The 27713-nt window shown below is 44.3% G+C and overlaps 2 protein-coding genes across 2 annotated transcripts; one reads left to right on the top strand and one right to left on the bottom strand.

Annotated features, from left to right (window-relative positions):
- Positions 1–423: 423 nt before the first annotated feature.
- TTC38 (tetratricopeptide repeat domain 38) lies at positions 424–21128 on the bottom strand. The gene is made up of 14 exons (XM_032105523.1): positions 21044–21128; positions 15356–15433; positions 14765–14846; positions 14236–14407; positions 13117–13290; positions 12188–12263; positions 10975–11094; positions 8058–8117; positions 7070–7108; positions 6216–6297; positions 5155–5320; positions 3027–3186; positions 2667–2740; positions 424–2216 (listed from the first exon to the last, which is right to left on the bottom strand). The coding sequence occupies exons 1-14, from the start codon at positions 21065–21067 to the stop codon at positions 2123–2125; spliced, it is 1401 nt and encodes a 466-aa protein (XP_031961414.1). The 5' UTR covers positions 21068–21128; the 3' UTR covers positions 424–2122.
- A 98-nt stretch (positions 21129–21226) lies between these two features.
- On the top strand, positions 21227–27488 carry PKDREJ (polycystin family receptor for egg jelly). The gene has a single exon (XM_032105512.1). The coding sequence runs from the start codon at positions 21409–21411 to the stop codon at positions 27370–27372; it is 5964 nt and encodes a 1987-aa protein (XP_031961403.1). The 5' UTR covers positions 21227–21408; the 3' UTR covers positions 27373–27488.
- Positions 27489–27713: the final 225 nt, after the last annotated feature.

Raw genomic sequence — 27713 nt, 5'->3', positions numbered from 1 at the left:
CTGCAGAGCTGTTCCATGGTCCAGCCCAGCCCGTGGTGGGAATGCAGCTCTCCAGTGCACAGGACTTTGGCTTTTCCATTGGAGGGGTGCACTGGGGGTGAGAGCTGCGCTCTGGATAGCTGAGCTGAAGGGGGAGGAGAGCTGGAAAATGCATACTCTGAATGCAGGAGGATGGAAAAGAAACAACAGTTCTCCCACCTGTTGGTACCTCAGCCTCTTAACTGGCACCAAGGAAAACCCCTGGGGGCCGTGCCATGCTTGGGCTGTGACCCCTTGCCCTGCTTGAGCACAGATACTGCTGCTCTCCACTGCTGGATGCTTCGGCCACAGTAAGGGAAACAAAGTGGGTGCACACTGTTACAGGTCTGTGAAATTAGGCTGAATAACATTTAAAAGCTTCACACATGCAAAGAAGTCATATACTTGCTTGCTCAACAGAGATTATCTCTGAATTTATTAAGGCAAAGCAGACAAAACTCTCAGTCATGTTCTATCAAAAGTAGAGCTGTCATTGATTACATAAACAACACCCTGCATAGCCAGCCAGAGCTTTCTCAGGCTTTTGTTCCCTTATACAATTTGTTACATTCCTTGAGTAAAAAGTTACCTGTCTAAAGTCATTGCTTGAAGTGCACTTACTAAAAATAATAGTAAAAATCCAGTGTAACTTGTCCCAGGTGAGTCACCCCCCACCATGGCTGAAGAGACAAGCAGTGATGAAGAACAGCACGCTCATAAATCAGAAGACTCAAAGGCAAGGAATGCAATCCCTTACCTCGTTTCATTATTTTTGCTTTAAAAACAAGTTATTTCTGCCTCAGGGGAGGACTGGGTAAAGCAAAATGTTAGCAAAGCACTTCCACCTCTTGTTCCACAATGCAGGAACTCCAGGGGCAGTGCAGGGCCAGCTATGGAAGTACTTTCTTAGGTCAAAAGGAAACTGTAGGACAAGGCTGCTGTGGGACAAGGGGAAGAGCCTGAGTTGGACAGGAAGGAGGGGCAGGCCTGTGGGGCCAGCAGAGCTTGCAGATGTAGAAGCAAAGTCAGAGCTTGGGCAGTTGCAGAGTGTGGGATTTCTATTCCAGAAGAAGAGGAGGCATGAGTTCAGTTTCGGTCTGAAATACGATCTTCCCCATCATTAGGCAATTCTGGAATACTACTGCAAGACAATGTGTTAGCTCTGGGATGCTCCCCCGAGGCCCGTGGCTCTTGCAACACCAAAGTTTATCCCATCACGTGTGCTGGGACAGAGCTGTCTCCATCCCCCTGAGCCCTCTTTCCATGGCAGAAGCTCCCACCTGGTCTTCAACTCTCTGAAGTGTGTGCTTCAACACTGGTTTAAACCCCACTTCATGCAGGGATTCTAGGGTGAGGTGGTAGTAAGGCCTGTCTATCCAAAAGCTCAGGGAAGCACAGACTCAGTCCAGTGTACCCTTCAGAGATGGTACTGTTCAACTGAAATCCAGGCTTTTCCCTTTTTTCTGGAAGATTTAAAAGTGCTGAGGGAGTACCCATGTTAGAATAGTCTTTATTCTTGTCTGGTTCTATTCACTCAGTAATTCCAGAAAGCTCTGCTGTGCTATATTGAAAGGAAAAATTTAACATTTTATGAGAGTGAGTTTAAAAATGTATACCTGGAAAGAGATCCTGAATGCACACAGATCTGTGACTCCTGCCTGAATGGGCTGGAAGCTTGATAAGGAATTCAGTTCATGCCTGTATTGGCATGAAAAGCTTTATTTAAAAGCTCCCTTTGAATTACCTGAGCAGTTTACATCACATGTAGGCCAAGTAACAAATTGGGCCAAAGAAGGACTGAAATCCAGGCACTGTTACTGCACTGTGTATAATCAGGGTCAGAGGGAGTGTTCAGGAAAACATACCAGAGAAGCAATGCCTTCAGAAAGCTGTGCATTAGCAGCAGGTTTTCTTCTTTCCTTCTGGAATCAGCTAAGACACAACCTCCTGAAATGCAACAGCTCTGTCTTTTTTTTAAGGAAATTATTCTCAGATCTTTTAACCCCGAATACCTCCCCAAATTCATTCACAGCACCCCTGCACTCCCTGCACCCAGACTTTGTGGAAAGCTCCTGGCTCTTCCAGCTGAAGCTGGAGGAAAGCCCTATGCCATGGAATGCACGGCTGCTGCCTTCCTGATCAGTCGCTCAGTCATTGGTGACTTAGGTCTCATCACATCTCGTTCATTCAGGAGGCACCTGAGAAAGGAGAAGTAGGAGGGTGAGGAGTGGGTGATAAACACGGACTGTTTCTGCCGAACAGGCTGTGCTGACGCAAGCCCACGTGGCAGAGCACACCTCTGACTTCCCAGCAAAGCAGATGTCAGCTGTGGCACTGACTGGAGCTGCAGCAGTTCACAGAAGCTTAGCAGTCCATAACACACAGAGATCAAAAGGCTGTATTTGAAGACAGAACCATTTGAAAATCAACTACCCTTGAGCATATACAGATCATCCATCCAGGCTGCAAGAATGTACTTTTGGAATTGGAAACTGTTGTACTTTTTATCCTGGTTAAATATTGCTACATTTAACACAAATGCTTGCATGTAGTTTTAGCCTTAAATTTATTGGTTTGAATATACTCATTACTTCTTACTTTTAGCAACAGTGCTACTTCCACAAATATTTATCAGGGGAAATACTCACCTTGCAAGGTTTCGTTTGGCCTTTGATTTAGAATTTAAAGCAGCATGAATTAATAACAGGCTGAAAACATCTCTCTGAAAAAAAAGTCAGCAAAATACAAACTAATAAGCAATTTATAATATATTGATGGCTACAATGTCTTGGTTACCAAACTATTAAATTCACAGGAAGGAAACATATCAACATTAAAAATAAATAGCTAACCCTGCTTGTAAGTGTTTGCAAACAGGATCCAGTCACAAGCACAGTTCAACCTTCCACTGTCTAAGAGTGAAATGCTGTTGATGAGGTAAGTGCTTAATGGCGGCTACTGAAAGGGGATTAAGTCACATCAAAAAGTCTTTTCTGGATCTCCTTTACCTGAGCATCACTGCCTCCCATTTGGACTAGGTCATAACGGATTGGGTACAGCAGGTCTACAGCTTTGTCACAATTCCCATTTTCAAACTCTACAAAAGCCTGGCACAGTGGCAGCCCCAAACAAGGAGCCAGGGAAAGCTGGTGGTCTTCATGAGGTGCTCTGTAGAGTGAAAAAGTGGTTAACTTCCATAAGCCAAAGCATAAACAGCCATACTTCAATGCCAATCTGCCACTGCCTGCAGACAGGTTTTTATTTTTTTTACTGTACAAAGCCTGATGTTTCAGGTAATTGACTTAGGTTGTATCTTTTGGTGTGGTTATGCTACTTTCACCTTTTTGTTACTCATTCAGCAATCAGTTCTCGTTCTCCTGAATATGCTCACAAAAGGCACAAGCCCAACCCCTCCTACCTCTGCAACAAACAGTTTGGGCTAGGACAGTAAGAAAACTGCAGTTTCTCTTCTGCTGACCCTACCAGAACATCCTACTGCTAGTCCTTTGTCTGGCCACACGCAGCCATCAGTCCTTGCACACAGCTCAGTCATGACTTTGCAAGCCAGCTCCTTCTCAAGTCAGTGATAAAAAACTTCCTGTTTCTTTCACTGGGCCAACCTTCATTTTCCAGTAGGCAACACTGCCCTATGTGTTTATCATTCCTTAAACAAACTGTGGCATCCTAGAAAGATAAAATTGCACAACAGATGTTCATTTTAAGCAGCTTGAGACAGCCAGTGATGAAAATGATGGAACAATTCCTCATTTACACGTTTTGTCCAGCATTTCCATGAAAAGGAGCCTGTGACACCAACCACCAGAGAGCGCCACCTGACAAATTCCCATCAACTTTCCATGGCAAAGGCCAGGGAAAAAAACCGGTGCAAAGCTAGATGGGACTGATGTTTGTGCCCAGGTTGTATCACTGCTTTCTTAACACATACAAAGCGCCTCTGGGCTATAATTTATATACTACATATTTGTGATCGATGTAAATTAATCTAATCATTAATATAACCCCTACAGCTCACAGCCTGCTTTCTCAAATAATGAAATTAGGCTTCGTAATATTTCAAACTACAGCTAAAAATGTACACATGTATTATTAAGGCTGAAAGTAGGTGAAAGGAAGCACGGGGTGAAAGAATACGTAGCATATATGAACACATGTTCATTAAAGCTTCTGTGGTGTGCAGTTTTCTATACTTTATATATACGGACATACTTCTATAAATAATAGAATAAATAATAAAAGATATTTGCCATTTTCCACTTTAGTTAAATCAGGCATACTTAAATTTGCTTTGAATGTTATTTGTTTTGATAAGTATTCTTAAAAATTACAGTATTCCTAGAAACTACATATAGTCAGGAACAAATAGTGACAGTTGCAGGTTCTTCTTCCTTCTTTTTAAAGGCAAAGGAAGGAACAGCTGCTTAAAGAGAGGGAAAAAAGGGTGCAGTGGGGGGAAGAAATTGCATTTAAAGCATCTATATATCAACCCCTTCAAAAAATTCAAGGCAACTTACAGTCATTTAATACCTAAGGGAACACAAAACCCTCATTGTTTGGATGTAGTACTTAAATATTCAACTTTTTCAAATAACTTAATTTGAAAGTGAAATATTCTAGATTATTACTTTAGTAGTACTTGAAACTTAATTTCCTGCAGATGGACTTAACAACACATCAAAGAGTAGATATTAGAGTATCACTACCAACTAATGTTTTGTTATTAAAGAACCTTTTAAACCAGAGCAGAAAAGATCCACCACAGACAGCTGACATTATCTTGTAGAATGTTCTTATTAATACACTTTACTCCTTGTCTGTAACATAGCTTAGTGTGACCCCACTAAAAGGAAACAGACAGCAACTGCTCAGGTGGTGTCCATGACCTCAAACACAAAGGACTTCTGCTCAACAAGATGAGAAACTCCTCTAGACATTACCTCAAAAAATAAATAATGATATGGATCTCCTAACCGGACGTTGCCCTGCTTAAACCAGCATGTCCCAGGGACATGCTAAGGCAGGAAGGAGTGTGTTGGAGCTTCAGCAAGCCAGAGACATCACCGCCCTGAAGTCCAGAGGGCTATTTACTGAACCCAATGCAGGAATTCCTTTGCTTACCTGGCAAGTTCCTGCAGAGTTGTTAAAAGCTCCTCAGTAGTTTTGTGGTCTTTGGCTCCAAGGGAAGACATCAAGAAATGCACATCATTGAAGAGAAGAATGTGATCTTTGGTGTGCTTCTTTGTAACCCCAAGAAGATCTTTCCACCTGTCCCCAAGCTTTACACCTAAGAGTAAAAAATACTTGTCTCAATAACACTGCCACATGCAAAAGTATGACTTTGCAATGTACTTTTCAGTCACCCAGCATAAAAAGCGTTCCTACTGAACTCAAGAGAACATTTCCTGATACGGCAAAATTTATGCAGCAATAATGCCCAGCTGCAGCCTGCCTTATGTAGGCCAAGAGCTTCTTGACTGTCAGGAGTTTAAAGGCAATATTTCAGTCTGCATTGTGTGAGCTTCTGGCTTTATTATGAGATTGCTCATAATGTCTTGGAGGTGCTGCTCACCGTGAGCCATCTGTAGCAATCACAAGACAGAGTGAGAAGATGGATTTAATAAAAACCCCAATGCATCATCAGTGTTTTAGCAGAACAGTGTGAAAATACCATCTGCCCATCATGTCCCCTGCCATGAACCCCAGTGTATAAACACTGACTTAAAAAGGGGAAATGCCACTGAGTTAGGAGAGTACAAAAAGCCAGAAGTTAATATGCCCACACTAACTATTTCAATCAAGATCAAAACAGAAAGAAAAGGATCTAACTGGAAATTTACATCCAGAAAATGCTACGGGTTTTTAGAGGCTTATGCACTTGATTGCTCAGCCTCAGACCTCCTGGGGCAATAGAAGTGAATTTGTCAGAGAAGATGTATGTGACCTATGCTAGCTTGAGCTGACTGCTATGCCACACTGGCATGGAAAATGGAAGCTCTTGGGAAGAATAAAGCTTATGGACATTATTAGGAACTTTACATTGATGCTTTTCTCAAGTTTCTTCTGAAACACTGATCGAGCTTGCTGTGTAATTACATTGAAATACTTCCCCAACATGAATGGCAGGGGAAGGGAAAAAGAAAATCACAGTTTAAAAAAAAAATGGCCAGAGGATATCCTACCTTCCAGATGAAGCCTGTACAGCATCGAACTGTTATCAACTATATCCAGGATGCTTCCACTTGCCAGGCACGGGGGAGCAATCTGTAATCACAAGTACTCACAGGCTGGCCAAGTGATGTGCTAGCGGAAACTTCCTCAGATTATCAAACTTACTTTCACAGTACTAAATTATTTTATCCTTCTATTAATTCAAAATTACCTGCTTTGTAACAGTCCTAATTGCATCTTTATTGAATACAGGAATTTGCAATGACAGAAACTTATATGGCTTTACATGTGTTGTTTTTATCAGTAAATATGGAGAGTCACCATGTTATTTTATTTTTTCCAAAATTGTGCCATAAATACTACTTCACTTGGTCAAGGTTAGCAGATAGAAATCTGCCCAGCAGCTTTCTTAATGCTCGCAGTATTTTTACAATCCTTACAAAGATGTGCTATGTTATCTAATTTGATAGTGCTTAGTTACAAAGGTTGTTTCAAAATCCAGACAGCTGACTTTGTACCTAACATGCAAAACCAGTTCTTTGTAAAAGTGACTTGAATTCATAGAAAAACTAATTTACATCCTTTTAAAAGGCATGAATAAGAAACATGGACAGAATGGAAATCAGTACCACTGTAGCTCTTTCAAGCACTCAAACTATGTCACACTCATGTAACACTCACGTCCTTGGGGCATTTTCCCCAGAACTGCTGAGAAGTTGTTTCCCTAAAAGACTGTAATAACAGATGCAAATAATGTTTATACGTAGGTCACACACTGTGATACGTTTCAATCTCACACAGAAGGAAGAAAGCACACATTGTGATCCTGCATGATCTCAGTAAAGAAAAAGAGGCCCCTACTCACATGCTTGTCATAAATTGTCAAAGCAGCTTCATATTCCCCCTGGAAAAGCAAAGGAGGACTGTGTGGTTAATGTGCAGACACAGCAACCAGCAGTGACTGGCAGCAACCAGAGACAAACACACCAACAGATGTCCTAACAGCTCTTCAGGACTGCCTGATCAAAACAAACCAAGTCAAAGAAACATGAGGTATTGCCTCTCATTCTAATGTTTCTTTCAGGGGTTTTTGCAAAAATTAGTGCATCCCATGGCGTATGCAAAGAGATGGGAAAAAACCAGTTTTAAGTAGCCTTCAAAAAAGTTGTGCAGATAGGAAGTGGCAAAATAAATAAACTATTGGACTCCTGTTGAGAATTATGTTCCTTCTATGTTACTCTGCTTTCTGGCCAAAGGATGCTGCCTTCTCAAAAATGCCACATTTATCTCCCTATTAAGCTGAACCCCACGAGTGCTAAGCATTAAATCCAAGGAAATTCTGACAGGCTGGGCAAAATTTCAATCATTTTTAAAGGCTTTCAATAGTAAGAATTAGTAACAATAATTAATAGCATTGGCAACACAATTCAGAGTTTACGGCCTCTTTTTTTATAGTCAGCAAATTTTTGGGCCAGAAAATTAGTACTGAATTTGGTAAGAATTTTGTTAATTTTTGTCTCAAAATTAGAGATCTAAGCTCATCTTGCTATCAAATAACTGTGCTAAATGTAATTAGTGAGACTATTGGATCTTCAAACATGCAATAATCTCACAGCAATATTTCAGCATTCTAACAAAGATACTAAAACTTTTGACCAATGCAATTAAAATTCTCAAAGTAACTGTAATAAAGGACTATGCCACTTTGTAAATGTAGCATCATGATATTTTATAAAAACATCCCTCTAAATAGCTGACACCCTCCTCCCCCTAGTAAATGTTAGGTCTGCCTTTTAAAGAGCTTTAGATGACCTATCTGGATCATAAAGCACATGTATGAAAATATCTCATACCTTTTCAATGTAGTATAAAGCCCAGTGCCAGTAATTATGGCAAGCAAGCATATCACTGTTCTGGAGAGAAAAGAAAAAAAGAAAAAAAGAAATTTATTACAAAATAACTTCCCTTTTCAAGTTATCTAGTCAGATTTCTGTTTCCTCCTTCATCAAAACTGAGTACTTCGGGAGACACAAAAGAGACAAGAAATTTAAATCAGCTGCCAGGGTACCTTCCCATTTGGTACCTTTGTCCTTGCAGCTATTCAGGGAAACACCTCAAACCCAAGGTTTCCCCCACATCATTTTCCAGACAAGAGTTTCACTTGGATGCCGCAGAATTCACCTTTCTGCAGCACCTTTTTTAATTTTTTTTTTTTAATCCACATCTATAACAAGAGTAAGTTTTGTCTCATCTAAAATTTAAGCATCTTGTCTGAAGTAACCTGGCCAGATAGTGGAGAGAAGAAGATATGGAGGCCTTATGAAGGCCATTCATCCCAGCCATCTAGAACCTACCTCAGACAAAGAGGAATCATATTTTAAACAAGTTTTACTACAGGCTCCAGAAGCTGCACTAGATGCCAAACACACTGGCAGCTCATCAGGTGAGATGAATTTTTGCTGGACTGCACCAGCTTCTCACTGTCCTTTCCAGCTGGCACTAGAACTTCAAAACCTCTTCCCTAGCCTGCAGTTCTAGGCAATTGCAGTTCATTTTTGTGAATGCATTAAAAATAGACAAACAGAATCACAGTTCCATAATCCTTTGGTGAAAATTAAAATACCAGAATGGTTCACCCCTCTCCTCCCATTCTCTCCCAGTTCTGTAGCTAAACTTAATGTTCTCACAAGTGGAAAAATGTTTTATTGTCATACTGACAACTGTAACACCCACTTTCAAGAAGCACAAAGGTAAAGGTTCCAAATAAATGTCAGGGCCTTACAGTGCTAAGATAAACATTCTGGTAATCTTTGCTTGTTTAATATTAAATCACAAACCAAACCTGAGCAACGGAAGCAGTTAAGTGTTTGGCATAAACACTGAAAATATCAAATTGAATATCATATTGCCATTCCAAATGTCATACAAACAAGATCATGGAATTACCTGACTAAATAAAGCAAAACCTTTTCACTGCTGCTAAATTTGAGGTCTGAAAAAGATTAAACGGCTAGAGAGAAGTGGACTTGCATTTGACTTTATTTGGATAAAGAGTATGAATCACAGAGATATGCAACTATTTTAAGAAGCAAGAGTTAAAGAAAAAACTGATCCAAAAGTCACTGACTGGGGTTTTAAGGTATCACCAAACTGTCAATCCTCTACATCACTGTTTCAATAAAACTAACAGAAGACAAAATGCTTTCTGGGACATGGCAGGTGTGAACTTTAAGCAAGAGTTTTCTGTCTGCACTTCCAAGCCCAGTATCTGAATGCTTAACTTAAAAAATAAAACAAGCACAATAACAGCCTTTCTAGTCTCACTATCCAGTCCTGTTCTTATCGGTAACAGGTGAGGTGGTGTAGGAACCCAGAGTGCCGAGAATATTTCTCTGCCTGTTTCTAAGGGTTTTTACACCCCTGGACACCACTGGTATAGCTTTAAACCTTGGAAAAAATTACCAACAGTTAGACAACAGCTAGAAAATACAGTGGTGTGAATTAGGTGATAGACGACTATGTAAGATTGTCATATAGTGAAAAATTTAGAGGTTTTAGGCTTCTCTTTATAGTAAATAGATAAGAGTAAAAAATATCAAAATGGAGGATTGTTGTTGTTCTCTAGACCTTCTTCTCCTTCTTCTACTACTCCATGTTCTGCAGTAAAAGTAGTTTGGATTGACGATAGAGAATTCCGCAGTTCCTAGTCGTGTTACTGAATAATTGGTAAGAAAGTAAAAATAATGTACGTTTTTAGTAACTATTGGTTAAAATGTCTTTAAAAGGCTGTGTAAATCTTGATAATTAGTCTCTCTCGCTCTCACTCCTACTTTGCCTCCTTCCATGCTGTACCTGGGTCACGCTAGTGGCTCAGTTCCTCTGATAAGACTTAATAAACAACTATCTAGAAGCATTGAATCTACAGAAGACGTCTCGCCTTATCTTTTAAACTCCTTGCAAGGACTTTCAGCAAATTCTCTCCCATCAGGAGAGATTCGATTTATGGCACAATAAAGTGTCAAGGTGGAATAGCCAGCTCAGCTCAGAAGGCTCTAGAATAGATTCTTGTGGGTTCTAGCAAATGGAAGCCTCACAGCCCTTTGCTCTAAATACAACAGACTTAATCACTGGGAAAAGGCTGTCAAACAACAAAATGAAGCTTCATTTACAGCAAAGGACCACAGGACAGACTAATCAACCTGTTCAATACTCTGAAAGATGGTTTCAAACATGTTGGATATATAAGGTAACTGATACACTAGAAGGTAATTAGTATACTAGGAAAGAGATAAGAGCATAATTTCTATTTTCTTTACAGTTGTTCTTAAAATTCCTCCCCCATCCAGAAGCAAACAAGTAGTTTAGTGTTTTGAAACATTTGATTTGACTCTGTCATTTTCCACCTCATCTTAGGTCCCATGAGGAGATTTAGCCAGGTCCTTCAACTGACTGTCACTGCTTGCCTCTGCCTAAATAAAAAGCTTGCGAAAGAATCAGTGGTCACTTTACTTTTATAACCACACAATAAATCACAAATAGGGACAGTCATGTCTCTCATAACATGCCACTTCTTCCTGCCTTTTGCTTAAAAAGCTGCATGGAGAGTAGCAGCACCTCAAGGGAGGATTTCCTCTAATATGCAAACTCTTCATCGCTTGTAACAGGTCTGCAGATACAAAGGAATCGCACGCAGAGGAGTCAAGAACTCGGCTGCAGGAATTAAAGACAACCTAAAAGGAGCTTTTTCAGAGATGCCACAAAAATGTTTACCTTCCAGTTCTTTTCCGTTTCCTTCATGAATTCTAAGCCTTTCTCCACCTCTGCTTTCATTTCATTTACATGAGCTATAGTGTGGACAGACCATGCATCTGTCTGATTTATAGCCAAAGCCTATGAGTGACAAACAGGAAAACATGATGAGCCTTACAAACTTGCAAATACAGACATTTATCACTGCTTATCTAGAAACAAGAGGCTACTTTTTACTTGCTGCATGTTCAGTACGTCCTTGTACCACTCCAACTAACCACAGCCCAGAAGTCTGACTTGGACAGAAAAGGAAGAGAATGTTTCTTGGCTGACTTCACTTCCCACCTTCTGCTGCAGGGACATGAACACCTGCAAAACACTTTAAAAGGCAGGCTTTGATGATGACTGTGAAATGACATCTATTTCACAGACATGCATCAATGAAAGAGCTGCATGCACAGGCGCAATATATTCCATCATACAGTGCCTTGCAAATAACTATTTCTTTTCCAAAATATGGCCAGCTCTGAGTATACAGCCAATTCCTCTTCCTTGGTCCAACAACTCCCACTAGGTTTTTGGCATTTTGCAAAGTTAGTCATAAACCTAGTAAGGTTAAGTTTTAGGGTTTAGTGTCTATTGTCACTTTCAGCAATTTGATGTAACAAAAGTTTTGTCAATCCCCATTGGGGATTAATTGTGTCTGAGATTTCTGAAGACAGGGATAATCCTGAGGACTGCAGAAAGTCAAGTATAATTACTATCTTCATAGAAAGGAAACAGGCTGGCTAATATTGATCCCCAGGAACATTGTACAGTTAATTGTTCAATAATCCAGGAACAAGCATCTAGGAAAAAAAGGGAGCAGGAAGCCAAACAAGATGGATTGTCAAGAGCAGACTATGTCAAAACAATCCAACATTCTTTAATAGGCGTAAACAGCCAATTATATACATGTGGGAAGCAGCAGATGGGCTGATATATGGATTTTATAGGGGTGTTCTGACCCCATCTGACAGGGCATGCTCATAAGCAAGCGAGGGAAATACAGTCCAGGTGAAACTGCCTTGGTGAGGCAGCGATGTGAGACCAATTAGCAACAAGTCTCACAAAGCTCTGTGAGCCATTTCCATGTTGAGCTTTATCTTTTTGCTACTTTGACTAACAACTGGCAGAAACCATCACCCTGTCTGAGAATTCTCAAACCTTTTAGCACCAACAGAAGGCAGTTTACCTCACGGGCAACCTTCTCAGCACGGTCAAAAAGGTTTGTTTCCACGAGTCCAAAAGAGTAGTAGCCCTTCACATAACTAACAAAAGGGGGAAAAACAGCACATCATCCATTTATAACTAGGCTTAATCCAGGACTGAAAAAAAATACTAGAAATAGCACTTAACTCAAAAAAGCCTCGCAGTGCAATTTACAACAAGGGTTCAAGCTTGCAGGATACAGAACTACTGAGCTAATTCTCAGAGGAAATGAGTGACCCAGAGACACCAGCATGGGAAACAGTGACAAGATGCACATCAGAATGGACATTTCCATCTCTGGATGAGATGGAATCACCAGCTACACAGAACCAGCTGCTGATCTCTGTAACAGCTGTAAGATGCAGAATTAAAAGGCTGGAAGCGAGACACTGCTGTTACCAAAGTTATCTGAGCATCTCAAAGGCAACCTTCTACATTTTCCCCAGTGCTCATGAAACCACAGGAGGGTACTTTCCCATGAAAGTACCTTTAAAACTCGTTGTAAATCATCCCCATTAAGCCATAAAGGCCCAACATAAAGGAAAATTAGGGGTGTTATGTGCACCTGACTTATTTAATGGATCAAGATGAATAGCATTTTTTTTGAAGAAATGAAGAAATTTGGCCAATGCCCTGGGTGAGGACGTGATTTTATCCTGTGTGTTACACACCATGTGGTATATTTGACAGCAGCGAGACACAGCTCACTTAAGAAAAATCTCTCAACAACAGTGTCAAGAGGGATACTGGACACACATTCTATCTTTGGTCAAGTTTGATTAACTTCTACACTCTTGATTTTTGTCTACATGTCTGTTTCCAAAAGATCCTGAACTTTTAAGTCTGAACTTAAAAACCACATAGTACATGCACCCCAAGTAAAGAGCAATTTCCAAATGAAGCATGACCCACCTGCTCAGTGGAACATCACGTGTCCAGAAAGGATAAACACGGGCAACAGAATCTCGCATCTGACGTTGATATCCCAGGTAGAAATAAGTGTCATGGGAAAACTTGAGGGCTAGCAGGTCAGTCGGGTGGCTCTGCAGAATCTGCTCCCATAGATCACAAGCTTTTGGAAGTTGGCTAGAAATAAAAAATTATTTCCATCGCTGAAAGAAGGCACACATGCCTGCCCCTACGGTTAGTCCTGAACTCAAACTATGCTGAATAATACAAAGTTCAGCATCAAATTACTTATTTTTTCCCTTGAAGAAATTTTTTAGTCTTTTCTAAGCTAATAATGACATTATCTTTATTTGGCACCTTCTGAGAAATCGTATGAAAGAAATGGTCTTGGATTACATCAAATCACTGTAACACACAAGGAAAATGAAACAAGCTTAAACCATAATTCTAAAAATTTTTCTACAGGGCTGAATAGTTCCTACAGGGACCCACCATAATTAACAGAACTTTGTATGTGCAAAGACGCTTTCCCTCTCCTTTCGTGGGAATCAAACCCAGTGGCAGGGCTTCAGTAGCTTCCTCATTGCCTTTGCTGAGATGTGAGGCAAATCCATGCTCACCCATTTGTTTGATAATGAATGACAAATAATGAAAGTGAATCATTAGCCCATACATTCTGCAGTTCATATTGATTTATCATATGGAATGAAGCAATGAGCCTCTATAGCACTTATGACACCCTTATCTCCCTGTTTTACAGGGGAAATAGGTTTTGACATAGCGAGACAAGAGCGAGAAGTCTAGAACTTTCCTTCTGTGCATCTGAGTCTGGACCCTACTTAATTTCCTAGTTCTAAACCACACTGATGGATCTGCGGCAGATTTAAAACACGGAGTGCTTAATGCTAGGAAGTGGTGGCAATAGAGCGCTTTACCTCCTCCAATTCTGCTCACCTGCTAGACATGGCACTTAAGAGTGCAGAGAGAAATTTGGGGACCTTCTGCGATAACTTTTGCTAGCTGTCACTAACATCACAAACCACTACTTCCAACCTTCACTTCTGCCTGCAGTAGACAAAGGGAACTCTTCTCAGTCCCTGGAGCAGGGTGACAGGGACGCACCCCCTGGCAAACACGTCCAACGCTGACACATGAAGCTTCTCCCGCTCCGTCAGTGGCCGTGACTTGGAAAGTGCCACCATGGCTCTCACGGCGCAGTCCAGCTCCTTGTCGAGTCTCACGGTTCTTCCAGTGCCAATCAGCTCCAAGCCATTGGCAATGACGTGTCCCATTGCTGCAGGAAACAGCACAGCACCAGCTGAGCTCACAGCAGCACCTTCAGCTCCACAAAACACCAGAGGAGCTGGGTATTTTCAACAAAACTGACTTGTGGACACAAGGGTCCAGGAAGTCTTCCAAGCCTAAAGTTCTCAGAAGGTTTTCATGACAGCTACTTAAATATTACGTGAAATGAAAAGAAAAAACATAAAAACAACATGCAAAAGCATTCTGACTGCTCTGGATTTTGAGGAATTTTTACAGAATTCTATAAATTATCACCTTGCCCTTGCATAAACAAAGTCAGTTAAAAACCAAGACAACAGGCATTAACCCAGCACTTTCCATGCTCAGAATCAAAGATTGTACTCACTAAAGTTCGGATCTGCTGCTTTTAGCTTGGAGAGACATCCCTCAATACCTCCAAGGCTCTCATTATTGGTCCAAGTTGCATACTGTAAGAGAGACAGAGTGAGAGAGGGTCAAAAAATCCTCTGTGATGCTGGACTTCTTTTTGTTCTCACATTTAAAATTCAAAAGCAAGGCAAATTACTAAAAGACAAATGGTGCACTAACGGGCAGAGAAATATTCTCTGCATTCTAGGTTCCCACACATTCAGGTAGGTTTAGTGTAGTAGAAAAGCAGAAAAACTGGGGTTTAATATAGTTCAGCCACAAGAAGAACCAATTTCCCTGGATTTCTATGTGGTTTATGTCAACTGGCTGATTTGCTGGTATCAAGTGGAATGAGAACACCACTGGCTAAGGTTTTCACCACAGCTGCAGCATCTGGCACAGCCCTCTGCTAAAAGGGTTTCCTGCTGCCAGCTAAAGGCTGAACTCCTGTGGCAACCTGATTTTGAGGCTCTCCCAGCTGGTAAGAAATTTAAATATCAACTACAGTAAAGAGTGTTTCATGCACGAGTCCCTTCAAATCACATTTTCTTATGCTTTTCGGTCATACCTGCGTCAGCACAGCATCGAAGAGCTTACAGGCTTCATTGCTGGTCGTGGACAGGACAAGTCCAGCATCCTGCCAGGCCTGCACAACAAACAAACACAAACGTGCTCCTTTTACACCCTCATCTTCCAGGCTACACTGACAGCAAACTGATGCTGTTCTGATATTTTCAACATTTTTGAAAAGAAAAGATGGAAGGACAGTGTGAGGCAGAAACAAACCTTTTGTTCAGCTGTAGTTACATCTAAGACTCAATTAGTTGGAGCTAGTACTGAGACTAAAGAACCCAACAATTACAAGTGTAACAGAAGATCTTGATGGGCTGCCCATCTCATAATGACAGCGCCATTCTGAGTTCATTACAGCTGTTGGCGAGTTCCTCTGCTACAGGCACACCTTGTGTGAAGTAGAGACATGGTAAAATAAAACCCTGTTTTCCTACAATCTATAATCTTCTATAAACAATAATGTTCTTCTGAATCAACTTGCCAACAGCCAGGCAGAGTAAATCCACTAAGTCTCTGGAGTTAACCAACTGAAAATTTGGATCACGGATTTAAACACAAGCCTGACAAAAATAAGAACATGGGCAACAGGTAAAGCTAAAAAGCAAAACAGAATTGGGCTGCCATAGTTTCTACTAACCTAACATGACTGAGGCACAACATCTCCCGGCTGGCTGCTGGAAAATGAGCAGAGTTCATTTGAGAAGCTGCCCCAATCACTTCAGCATTACTTTAATGCAGTACATAGAACACAGAGGATAGACATATATTATAAAAACAGACCTGGGGCAAGCTAATTCAGACTTCTAATGGGGGCTTAGTCCTTCCTGATGCTGCAAGAATTCAGCTCCTCTCATTTTACATTTTAATGCATTTCCTAGCTATAATAATCTGTCAAAATTTTTAAGTAACCAGGCAAAGACAACTTTGTTAATATATCCTAAAGCTTTCCCACTGTGATTGGATTAAAGGCTCACATTCCAACAGCTAAAGCAATTGAGTCTTCAAATTACATGCCTGAAAGACTAGACCTGAATCTAAAATTACAGATTTTCTTTACAATTTATACTATATCCATGATACCGAAATTGGCTGGAATAACCTTCCTAACACAATTTGAAGCATTAGAAAGCAGGCATTCTTTATCTGCACAGGACACACTCTCCTCGTTCTGTGGGTGTGGTGAGATTTTGCAACAAGGTCTTTATCCATCATAATCATACATATTCATTAAAACATGCTTCCTATCTAATACACTGAACTAATTCCTAGAGTGAATTTGCATGCATCTGCCTCCTGCTGGAAGTTCTTTTATGGTCCTGGAGAGTCCTAAAAAGGGGTCTATTCACTGAATGAATTCACGGAATGCTTCGATATTAAAGGTGCCTTTCCTTGAACTTTTGCTTTGGGCATGTGCTGTTGTTTCTGTGCTACATAACTTGCCAAAAAACCCACTGCATTCCTTCTTATCTGTTTCTCCACTGGTTCCAGCCCTGTTTATCATCCTGTGTCCGTACCTTTAAATCCCTTCATCTTTTTTTGCCAGTTAGTCTTTAAGCTCTATTCTGCAACCTTGGAGGAGCTGAAAATTTTTATTCTCTATGTCATTTATCATCCAGAAAATGAATAAAGAGAAAAGTCAAACAGGTAGCAAGGTTAGGCTTGCTACTTAGAGGCTATCTTCCATGGTGCCCTGCAAAGTAGGCCAGGAGCCAGCCTCTGCATCAATCATCAAACACAGGTTTCATTTGGAGCAGGTCTCTGCATCACTGCCCGTTTTACTGTTTTACACAACAGCTTGAGGTGCTTGTCAAGCAGAAAATTATGTCCCTCTCTGAAAGGACCTGATGCTGATTCACAAGAATGGAAAAGTCTCTGTGTGAGCACCAAAACAAACCAGCAGAACAAGGGTTAGTGGAAAACGGGCCTGCATCCATCCCTAAGGACACTGCTGATCTAGCTGAGGTATGTGCTATTTCCAACCACTCTGGAAAGCCTCTGTCCTGCTATGGCTACAGCCCACCTGACTCACTCCTCACTGGAAAACTCCCACTCTGGCAGCAGGAGAATGGCAGCAAGGCTGTGTCACATCAGGGATGCCACTACTCTGGCACTACTCTGTGCCACTACTAGCACATCAGGACAATGGGCTACAGGGAAGAACCACCCCACAGCAGCTGCTGGCTCCTAAGAGACACAAAACATGTGCTCCAAAACTCATCTGTCATTGCCAACTGAGAACTAAAGAACTACTGGGACCAAGAAAAGGCAGCACCCCCTGTTCCCTGGGACATATATAAGGGGCGCTGCCCAGACTACTTGGGACACTCAGGTCCTGAGGCTTCTTTCTAGTCAGGTATCAGACTGTGACTGAAGAAGTCCAGGAGGGAGTGTGAGTGGGCAAAAATCAGCCTTGAGAGTCTGTAAGGCAACTATCAGTTCCCCTTCCCACAGAGGCTTCTTGGGTTCTCTTACACTGATCTCCCACAACCCTCTCCCTAACTCCAAGAGAGAGTCTTCTCTGTGATGCCTCTTGTATTAGAGAGTCATGGCCTTTGCTCTTCTCACTGCTTCTTGGTGAAACCAAAGTGTTGGGGTCCCTCCCCCGCCGTGTAGCCCTGGGAGAGGGGCCCTGAGGGACAGACACGGGGCTTCCCTGCCCCTGCTCAGGCTCGTTCCCATTGGTTGGTTTGTGTTCCCTGCGCGGGCAGAAGGACCCTTGGTCCCGTGACTGGAACAGTTCCTCGGCAGAGCTCCGGCCATGCGGCTGGAGAAATAAACATCTCTGAAACAGCTATCAAGAATCTGTCTGTCCATATATATTTCCTTTCCACGGGACTCCTGGTTTGATATATGCGTGTTGCAGGATTACCACTGCAACAAATGGTGGAGAATGCGGGCAGAACGATCCCCGATCCCTAAGCGACTGATTTGTGTGAGTAAACCCTGGAAACTTTGGATTCCTCTTCTTGGTTTTGCTTTGCTATTCCATATCTAAACTATGGAGGAACCGTGGGAAGACTCTTGGCTCTCAGAGCCGCATATGGACATTTATCTTAAACTTAAAATGATTCTTGAACAACGATTTGTAAATTTTAGCTTGATTCAAGCTCAAAAAGAACTGAAACACTTCCTGGCATGGTTGTTTAAGAACTTTTTCTATGTTTCTTGGGATTTAATTCTTACCAAGGGCTTTTGGAAAACCGTTTGGACACAGTTAATATTGGAGTCAAAATATATGCCGATGGAAGAATATTTTCGTGAATATTATTTAATTACTGAGACTGTTGAGCAATGTCAGCTGTGTCCTGGCGAAGGGAAGCCTGGCGCAGGGACCGTGCGGCCCAGGCCACGTGCACCGAGCGCTCTGCGAGCAGCAGCGAGGCAGTTCCCGCGTGCAGGCGGAGCCAAGCGAGCCGCAATGTCGGTGGCGGAGCGAGGCGCGGCAGGACCCGGCGGTGCCCGCCCGGCTCCGCACAGCGTGTGGTGGAGCGAGCCCCGTGAACGCCCGACCGAGAGGGGCGGCGCGCGGGCGGCAATGGCGGTGGAACGGAGCCGCGCCCAGCCGAGACGCGCGCTGGAGCAGGGAGCGGGGGAGTCGTCGCTCGGGGGCCTGGCCGAGACGTGGGTGCAGCGCCTGGCAGTGGCAGCGAAGCTGCGACCAGAGGAGGCGACGCACGGAGAACTGAGCGGCGCGGCCCGGCCCGGCCCGCGCAGCCCCGAACGCGACCCCGGGAAGAGCGCGCAGGCACCAGCAGCCCCGAGAATTCCAACACGGGAGCGACCGAAGGAGAGAGCAAAGACGCAGCGAGACAGAAAACAGCAGCCACTCGGAAAAAGGAAAAGATCATAGTACCTAAGATCTTAGGGATAGTAATATGGTATAATGTTAAGCAAAATTATGGTTTTATAACAAGGTGTGACAACCAGCAAGACATATTCGTGCATAGAACTGCTATTAAAAAGAATAACCCTGAAAAATGCATCCCAAGCTTGGGAGATGGAGAGGTGGTGCAATTCAAAATTATACGAGGTAGAAAAGGGTTACAAGCATCGCAGGTCACTGGGCCTGATGGTGTTCCTGTAAAAGGCAGTATATATGCAAAAAATCGTAGTCATGTTAGACAATATCTCCATTGTAAGCCCCCCCTACAGTCTCCCTTTCCTAATCCCACCTTTCCCTTTTACCCTATGTCCTATTACCCCCAGTGTATTCCCAATCCGTTTTTTCATCCATGGTTTCCCTCACAAAACCATGCTTTTGCCAATTGTTTCCCCAAAAATCCCTTTCCAATGCCGAGTGGGGGATAAAAAGCGGGAGGGAAGAAATTAAACCCTCTCCTGCCTCAGTTTCCCCACAAAGCATGCTCAGAGAGTCCTGTCTCCCTTCTGTCAGCCCTAAGATGTTCCACAGAATCTGATTGGACATTTAAAGACTCAGGAGGGTGGCTTGTTTTGTTTTGAAACTGTTCTTGTTATGTTTATCCAGTTGTTTTCATTCTCCTTTTATTAAAATAAAACGGGTGAGGTGTTGGGGTCCCTCCCCTGCCATGGAGCCCTGGGAGAGGGGCCCTGAGGGCACAGACACGGGGCTTCCCTGTCCCTGCTCAGCCTCGTTCCCATGGGTTGGTTTGTGTTCCCTGCGCGGGCAGAAGGACCCTTGGTCCCGTGACTGGAACAGTTCCTCGGCAGAGCCCCGGCCTTGCGGGTGGAGAAATAAACATCTCTGAAACAGCTATCAAGAATCTGTCTGTCCATATATATTTCCTTTCCACGGGACTCCTGGTTTGATATATGCGTGTTGCAGGATTACCACTGCAACACCAAAGCCTTGCCCTTTCCCCTGCTCTAAGATTAGAGTTCAGTCATGAGATCCAGTGACTGTTTACTTGTATTTTTTCTATGCTAAAATCTTAGCTGGCTCTGAGAATTGTGCTCTCTGTGGGCTGCAGCTGGCAGCTGTATTCCTTGCGTGACAGATCCCCAGAGCTCTGTCAATCATGCATGTGTCACACGCAATCTTCAAGACTTTGTTTTAACCTGCCGCTGCCTAATTAACCAAAACACAACCATAAAAGGAATTTATCAGAACGAGGGCATGAAAATGATTAATCAGTAAGCAGCTCCTATAGGTCGCACCCTTTGACCCGAGGCTGATTTAGAGTTAATCGAAGGCCTGACCCACTTCTGAGGCCCACGGAAAGGGCAGGTGGGTGCCGTGGGACCCCTGCGCTGGGAACAAGACCCAGAGATGCTCAGACATGGGTCTGCTTCCCCAGCAGAAGGGATGGGTGCAGCGACCTTTCGCCACTTCCAGATCCCAACAGCAGCTCCCCTCCTCTGAAAAACCGAGTGTATGAGGGTGAGCTCCAGTCACAGCGAGCCCGGCTCAGCTGCCCGCCTGCCACAGCCCAAAGCCCGCTGGCAGCCCCCAGGACCCCCACGGAAGCCACTCGCTACCCCTAGGCACACGGCACGGGCAGGGCCGAGCCGCGCTGGCTCAGCGCCTCAGCGGTGCCCTCCCCTCGCAGCCCCTCACCCTGCCGCCCCCTCGCAGCCCTGCAGCCCTACCCTCACCCTGCCAACTCCTCGCAACTCCCCCCTCCCCTCGCCGCCCCTCACGCTGCCGTCCCCTCGCAGCCCCTCGCTCTGCCGTCCCCTCGCAGCCCGCCAGCCCTGCGCTCACCTTGCAGTCCCTGAGCGCAGCCATTCTCCCTCTGCAATCTCGACGCTCCGCGGCTCCAGCGCGAGCGGGGGCGGGGCCAAGGGGGCGGGGCCGCCACCGGCGCGAGCGGCGGGCGGTGGGTGCCGGCTGCGCACGGAGCTGAGGGACGGCGGCGGGAGTTTGGTGGCGATTATTGGCCCCCAAATCTTTGCTCCTTCTTCTGGACCCTCCTCCGGCCCGCAGTGTCCGAGGTTAAATAGTGTTCTCTCCGGCTTCCCGCCGGAGGAGGCTCCGGTGCCCTCGGGCTGCTGTCCCAGCCGTTGGGCCACCCCAACGAGCAGCACCCGGGAGGCCGCGCGTTCTCTGCCCCGTCCCCTCTGGCCGCGATGGCCGCTCTCCTCCTCCTCCTGCAGCTGCTCGCCTGCTGCCGCCGGAGCTTGGCGGCGTCCGCCGTCCGTCTCCAGCCGTCACCCCTGCGGGTCAGCTGCCCGGGCCCTCACGGCCAAGTCTTCCAGCGGCAGGACAACGAGCACAGGGTGTCGTGCCTGTGGAACAGCACCGTGACCCTGCACTACCAGCCCGCTCCAGGAGCAGGGCCGGACGTAGAGGGGGAGGAGGGGCAGCCACCATCCCCACCTGGCTGCCTCTGGTACCTGAACTCGGCCTCTGTGAGGAACATCTCACGCTGGTCAGGCCAGGTGGTGCTGCAGACAGGACAAGCTCCCTCACCCGGGGCCTCCAGCCTTCTTACAGTGCAATGTTCGTCTGCCTCCTGCACTGCACCCGAGTGCTTTCACCTCAACGTGAGCGTCGAGATCTCGGAGCAGGATATGCGGCTGTTCGTGCTTTGGCCGCAGACACACGTCATCCACGTGTGGCAGCCGGTGGAGCTGGGCTGGTGTGCACGCCTCAAGAGTGCTGGCTGGCAGTACCGCTTCAGCAGCCAGGAAGGCGTACCCTCGACCCTTCTCCTTCCCAGCAGTGAGCACCAGGACACAGCATCACCTGCTGTCTACCCAACAGCTGAGTTGCAACAGACCTGTGCCACCTACTACAGCTACCGCTTGACTGTGCGCTACAGGCACCCTGGGATCCACGTTGCTTTGGTCAGTATTGAGCAGATGCCTCACATAAGCCTCAACCTCTCTCTCAAGGTGGAGCCTGACTTGCTGCATGTCCTCAGTATCAGCTCCAAGCTCCTTAGTGTTCCTCAGCAGCCCCTCAGCTTATCCTGGTGGCTTCAGCCCCTTACCCTGAATACACTTGCCTACAGATTGGTGGACACACAAGCTATAGGAGGTTGGCTCTGCTCCTACAGTTCATTTACGCTGCTGAGCAGCTTCTGTGCCATTTCTACACCTCAGAGCCTGGATGAGATAGTGGTGGCCAGCATTTACTTCCATGTTGATGGAAAGAGGTTTGAGGAATTGGCAGGGGAACTGCACCTGCTCAATGGTACCCTGAGCTTAACTGCTGGCAAAGAAACTCCCATCCATGTCAACCTTTGTCCAGGGAAGACCAACAGCAGCACTTACATTTTCAGGTACAATCAGAGAACATTTTACACACCTAAAGACAACAACAGCACTATTTCCACAGATTGCCCTAACACACACACTGTGTTCTACCAACACAAGGAGCTCTTCTACTTACTCACCATAGAATTTGTGGCCTTACAGTGGTACAAGTTCAAAATGTACCTTTATATGAATCAGAAGAGGGCTTTGATTAGGTCTCTGGCAGAAAGAGATCTTGATGTCCATGTTTTCAGCAGTGGCCGTCCTTCTCTTCTGCAGAACTTTAGTTATTTAGTGTGGTTTATCCCTGCACAACATCCGATGCTACAGTGCGAGTGGACCTTCCATCTGCAGCTTTTTGGCACAAAAAAAGACCATATTGTTCAGAGTAGCACCTACACGTACAGCGACCACGTAAAAAATGCCACACGTTTTGTCCGTCGCTCTGCTTTACCCTTTGATGCAGAGAAATACACGGGGTTTGTGGCAAAAGTGAACTGTACCAGCAGTGCACCTACACCGGCTCTTTTAAGCGTCAGGGTCAACAACCATACTGCAAAAACCATAGAAGCACCAGTGGTTTGTGAGAAAAAAGAGTGTAAGATAACCAGGTGCTGGATTCAGAGACCTGAGCCCAGATCCTTTATCTTGTACAAGAAAAAGGCATTATCTTTTTACCTCTTTGTCAAGTTGGACATAGACTGCTACATTGGCATATCTATCAAACCCCTTTGGCGAGTCTATCCTGCTAAGGACATAAAAACTGAGCCGGACTGGTCAAATCCAGTAAACACTTCTGCAATGTTTGGCGTAGACATGATACATTTAACTGTTCCCAGTAATACTTTAGATTATGGGTTGTATCTGTTTCTTTTCAGTGCTGAGGTAGTCCCAATTAGGACCACAACGGTCCTCAAGGCCCATGATATGATTTTTGTTCAGATTGAGAGAGCTGATCTAGTGGCAAATATTTCAGGAGGCTCAGTCCGCACAGTGGGTTTTTCTGAGAGCTGGACTCTCGATGGCTCTGAATCTTCTGATCCTGATTCACAGGAAGGACCATTGATATTTACTTGGTTCTGCACTAAAGACTCGGCAGACTATCAAATCATGAAATTCAGCCTGAAAAACAGATGCCATCCATTCCAGAAGGATTTGAGATGGATAACACCCTCAGGTCCCATTCAAAAAATACCACCAGAATCCCTCCCAGGAAGCACCTTATACTACTTTCGCCTGGTGATTCAAAAGGGCAGAAGGAAGGCTTATGCTGATCAAGTTGTAGAGGTGGATCCTGGTCCCCCACTCATTCTGGATTTGAAATGCCTTGAAAACTGTGGTAGCTCTTTAATTCCAACAGAGAGATTTGCTGTGTCTGGAAAATGCTCAAACTGTAAACCAAGAAACAAGCCACTATACTACTGGTCCCTTTTTTCAGACACCTCCAAAGAAATTCATTTTGATTGGGCTTCCAAAACATCAACGGGAAGGTCTGGGGCTTACATATCTATACATGCTCTGACATTCACAAAGCCTGCATATCACTCCTACATACTTCACGTAAGAGTAACTACGTGGGATGGTAGGACCTCATCCAACAGAAAACCCTTTGAGGTAAATACTCCACCACGGGCCGGCAGGTGTAACATCAGCCCACGTCACGGTATAGCCTTTCTGACAAAATTTGTTGTTAAGTGTAAAGGATTTTCTGACAGACATTTACCTCTGACATATAAAGTGATTGTAGCTTCCAACGTACCCCAAACTACCACAGTAACTTCTGTGGTGGAAAACACGTTTGGCACAATTCTGTACTTTGGTTCTGAGCCTAAAACTCCTCCATCTTTTCTCCCAGTTGGAGTGCCCTCCCACAGGTACACTTTGACACTTTACGTTCAAGTCCGTGATTCCTTTGGGGCATTTACCCAAGTGAGTTTACGTGCCTACGTAAAGAACCCACTTAAAACTCAATCCCTTTCAGCTGTGTTTCACGAACTGCTGGCCTCAGCAAGCCGTTTAAGCGCATCGACATCTGCTCAGCAGACTGGGGATCGTCTTAGAGCTGGTTATTTGGCTTATCTTGCAGCCTCACTCTTAAACTGTGTTAAAGACACACCAACTGTCCAGCTCCCTCAGGCTCAGCTTCGGGAAGCTGTGGTTAAAACAGTCTTGAATATTTCAGTAAATAGCATCATGGAAGTCAACCAAGTACTGGCTGTTCTTTCTGAAGTCACGGAGGCAGTTGAGAAAATGAATGTTAGGTCACTAGACCTTGCCATTGGGAAACTGACAGAAGTAACAGGAATTCTGAAGAGACAGAGGAGTCAGATCCATTGGTCTGAGGAAGCAGAAATTCAGACCAGTGGAATACTAAGATGCTTGTCCAATGTCCTGAGAGCTGATCTTCTGCGTCTCAAGAATGTCAGTGCAGATGGAATTCAACATGTTTTCTCCATCATGGAAGGTGTAACAGATATAGTTTTCTGGGGAAAAGTCCCCGGAGAAATAGAAACTCTAATGGAAACAGGACACTGGAATATCACTCTGAAGAAAAATGAAGCCTGGAACATTACAAATGCTTTGCCTGCCACATACACCTGCCAGAACTGCTTTTATCCAACACTGAGAGAAGGAGATGATGCAGGATTGACTCAGGATACTGTGTTTTCGACTGCCATTTTTGAGTTTGATGAGAATCCCTTCCCTTGGTTAGGTTACACATCAGATATCATATCAATGGTCTTGGGGTTTAAAATGACAGAGACTAAGGCTAATGGGGATCTACTTCCAGTCATGCCTGAAAGAGCAGACATTTTTCTTGCCAGGAAAGGTGGACTTACGACTTTTCATTTAGTAATGGGACCTGATAAAACAGAAGCTTACACAACTGGAGGATTTAGTTTTGAGGTCAGTAAAACTACCACGAGCATAAACTTCCAGATCATGACAAAATTAAAAGCTACTTTCAAGGTGCTGATATTTACAGGTACCAATCTCACTCATGCTCGACCCGTGGCCTCATTTGCTGCTTTTCACAACATGCCAACAGTTGCAAGTGGGAATGAGACAGCCGTTGCTGACTGTAGCATTACAGGTCCCTATATTGTCTGTCTCCCACAGTCCCTGCTGACAACCATAGTGCAGGAAAATGGCACAGACACTCAGAACATCTCCGTTGTCTTGGAGACACGCTATGTCTTAAGGTACCCAAACCGGAAACTGGTGGGCATATACATTTTTAATGACCACTGCCTATTTCTGGATGGGATTGGAAGTCAGTGGAACAAAGACACATGCAAGGTTGGCTCCTTGACCAACTGGCAGAAGGTACACTGTGTCTGTGACTCCAGGCGGAATCGCAGGAGTCTGTCAGCCCTTCCTGCATCCAACATCAAGTTCCTGGCAGCCAAAGTAGTAGTTCTTCCCAACACAGTAGATCTGGGGAGAAACCTGATAGCAGACATACCTAAAAACCCACTGGCCCTCATAACAGTGCTCTCTATTTTTGCCGTCTACTTACTTTTGTGCTGCTGGGCCATAAGAAGAGACAGGGTTGAGAAGGAGATCAAGTACATTATCGTTCTGCCAGACAATGAGGCCTCTGATGCAGGGAGCTTTTTGGTCACTTTGTACACAGGCAGTCGCTGGAATGCTGGGACCAAAGTAGAGGTCTTTCTGCAGCTCATTGGCCAGCAGGGCAAGAGTAAGTTCCGTTGTTTATGGCACCAGCCTTCTCCAGCTTTCCAACGGGGAAGCATTGATTGCTTTCTGATAACTACTAAGAGAGACTTGGGAGATATTCGTTCCTTCAAGGTCAGGCTCAACAACGAAGGCACATCTCCAACCTGGTTCTTAAGCAGAGCTGAAGTTGAGGACATGTCCACCAGGAAGGCCTGGTTCTTTATGTGCAGAAAATGGCTTTCCTTTGACAAGAACCAACCCTTGAAAGACTGGAAATTTTCTGTCATAGACCCCCAGACACCTCTACCCAAATTCGACTATTTTCTTATTAATTTTAACAGGAGACTGACAGAATACCACCTATGGCTCTCAATTTTTGCTCCTGTTACTGCTGGGGCTTTCACCAGGTTCCAAAGGTTGTCTACATTTTTAGCAGTAATATTATTCACCTTGCTTGTTAACATTATGTTCTTTAATGCTGAAAAGGATGAAGAAACTCCAATATACCTGAGGTATTTGAGATCAATAACAGTAGGAATTGAATGTGCTTTGCTTACCCTCCCCATGGAAATGTTAATAATTGCCTTATTTAAGTATTCCCAGAAGGACCCTCCTCCTGTTGTGACTAAGATGTACCCAAAGGTAGATTCTAGGTACTGGAATAATTGTGTAATATCTGAAAAAGATGCAAATGTAATTGACACAGAGGAGCAGACGATAACTGTGAATTCCCCTCAGGTGGGTAGAAAGTCCCAGAAGTCAAGTCCCAGTTTTGCAGAAGGGGGCATCTTTTCCAAAGCAAGGAGACTAAGCACTACCATCAGGCAGCTTCGCAAGATCCCAGACACTGAGCCCTTGCTGTGCTGGTGGTGTGTCTTTGTGGCCTGGGGAGTGGTTCTGACCATAACTGTGCTCTCATCCTTCTTCATTGTGCTCTATGGTTTGTCCTATGGCTACCAGACTTCCCGAGAGTGGCTCATAGCATCCGGAACCTCCTTTCTTCAGAACGTGTTTTTCCATTCAATTCTGAAATCCTTACTTTTCTCAGCTATGAGCACAGTTCGTCCAAAATACTCTGAAGACCTCAGATGGGTAACTCAGGAAAAGCATGTGGAGATTAACTTGGCTGAAGAAACTAAGGGAGGTACCTGAAACTTTCAAAGGCAATATAAGCCTTTGGAAGCTGATGAAAGCAAACATGCTGAGAAGGGCAAAAATTAAAAGAAAGGCACTTACTTTCATGAAAGGTTTCATCAATCATCTTGTCTTTTTATCACTGCTATTAAATTTTGCTTGTTCCACTGAGAATGCCAACAGTTTTCACTACAGCCAGTCCCTGAGTAGAAGCTATTTTCAAAAAACTTCCCCCACCCAAGTTTTGTGGCTAAGCACGACCTTGTATCTCACGGCAGTATCAACTCCTCTGCCCAGTTCATAGAGGTGATGCCCAAGGAGCCACCTCCGTTCTGAGCGTGGCTCTCACATCTGGCTGA

The sequence above is a fragment of the Corvus moneduloides genome, chromosome 4 (genome assembly GCF_009650955.1).
Source record: "Corvus moneduloides isolate bCorMon1 chromosome 4, bCorMon1.pri, whole genome shotgun sequence".
NCBI lineage: Eukaryota > Metazoa > Chordata > Aves > Passeriformes > Corvidae > Corvus > Corvus moneduloides.
Note: the sequence above shows the minus strand (reverse complement) of the source record. Positions and strands in the feature narration are given on the sequence as shown.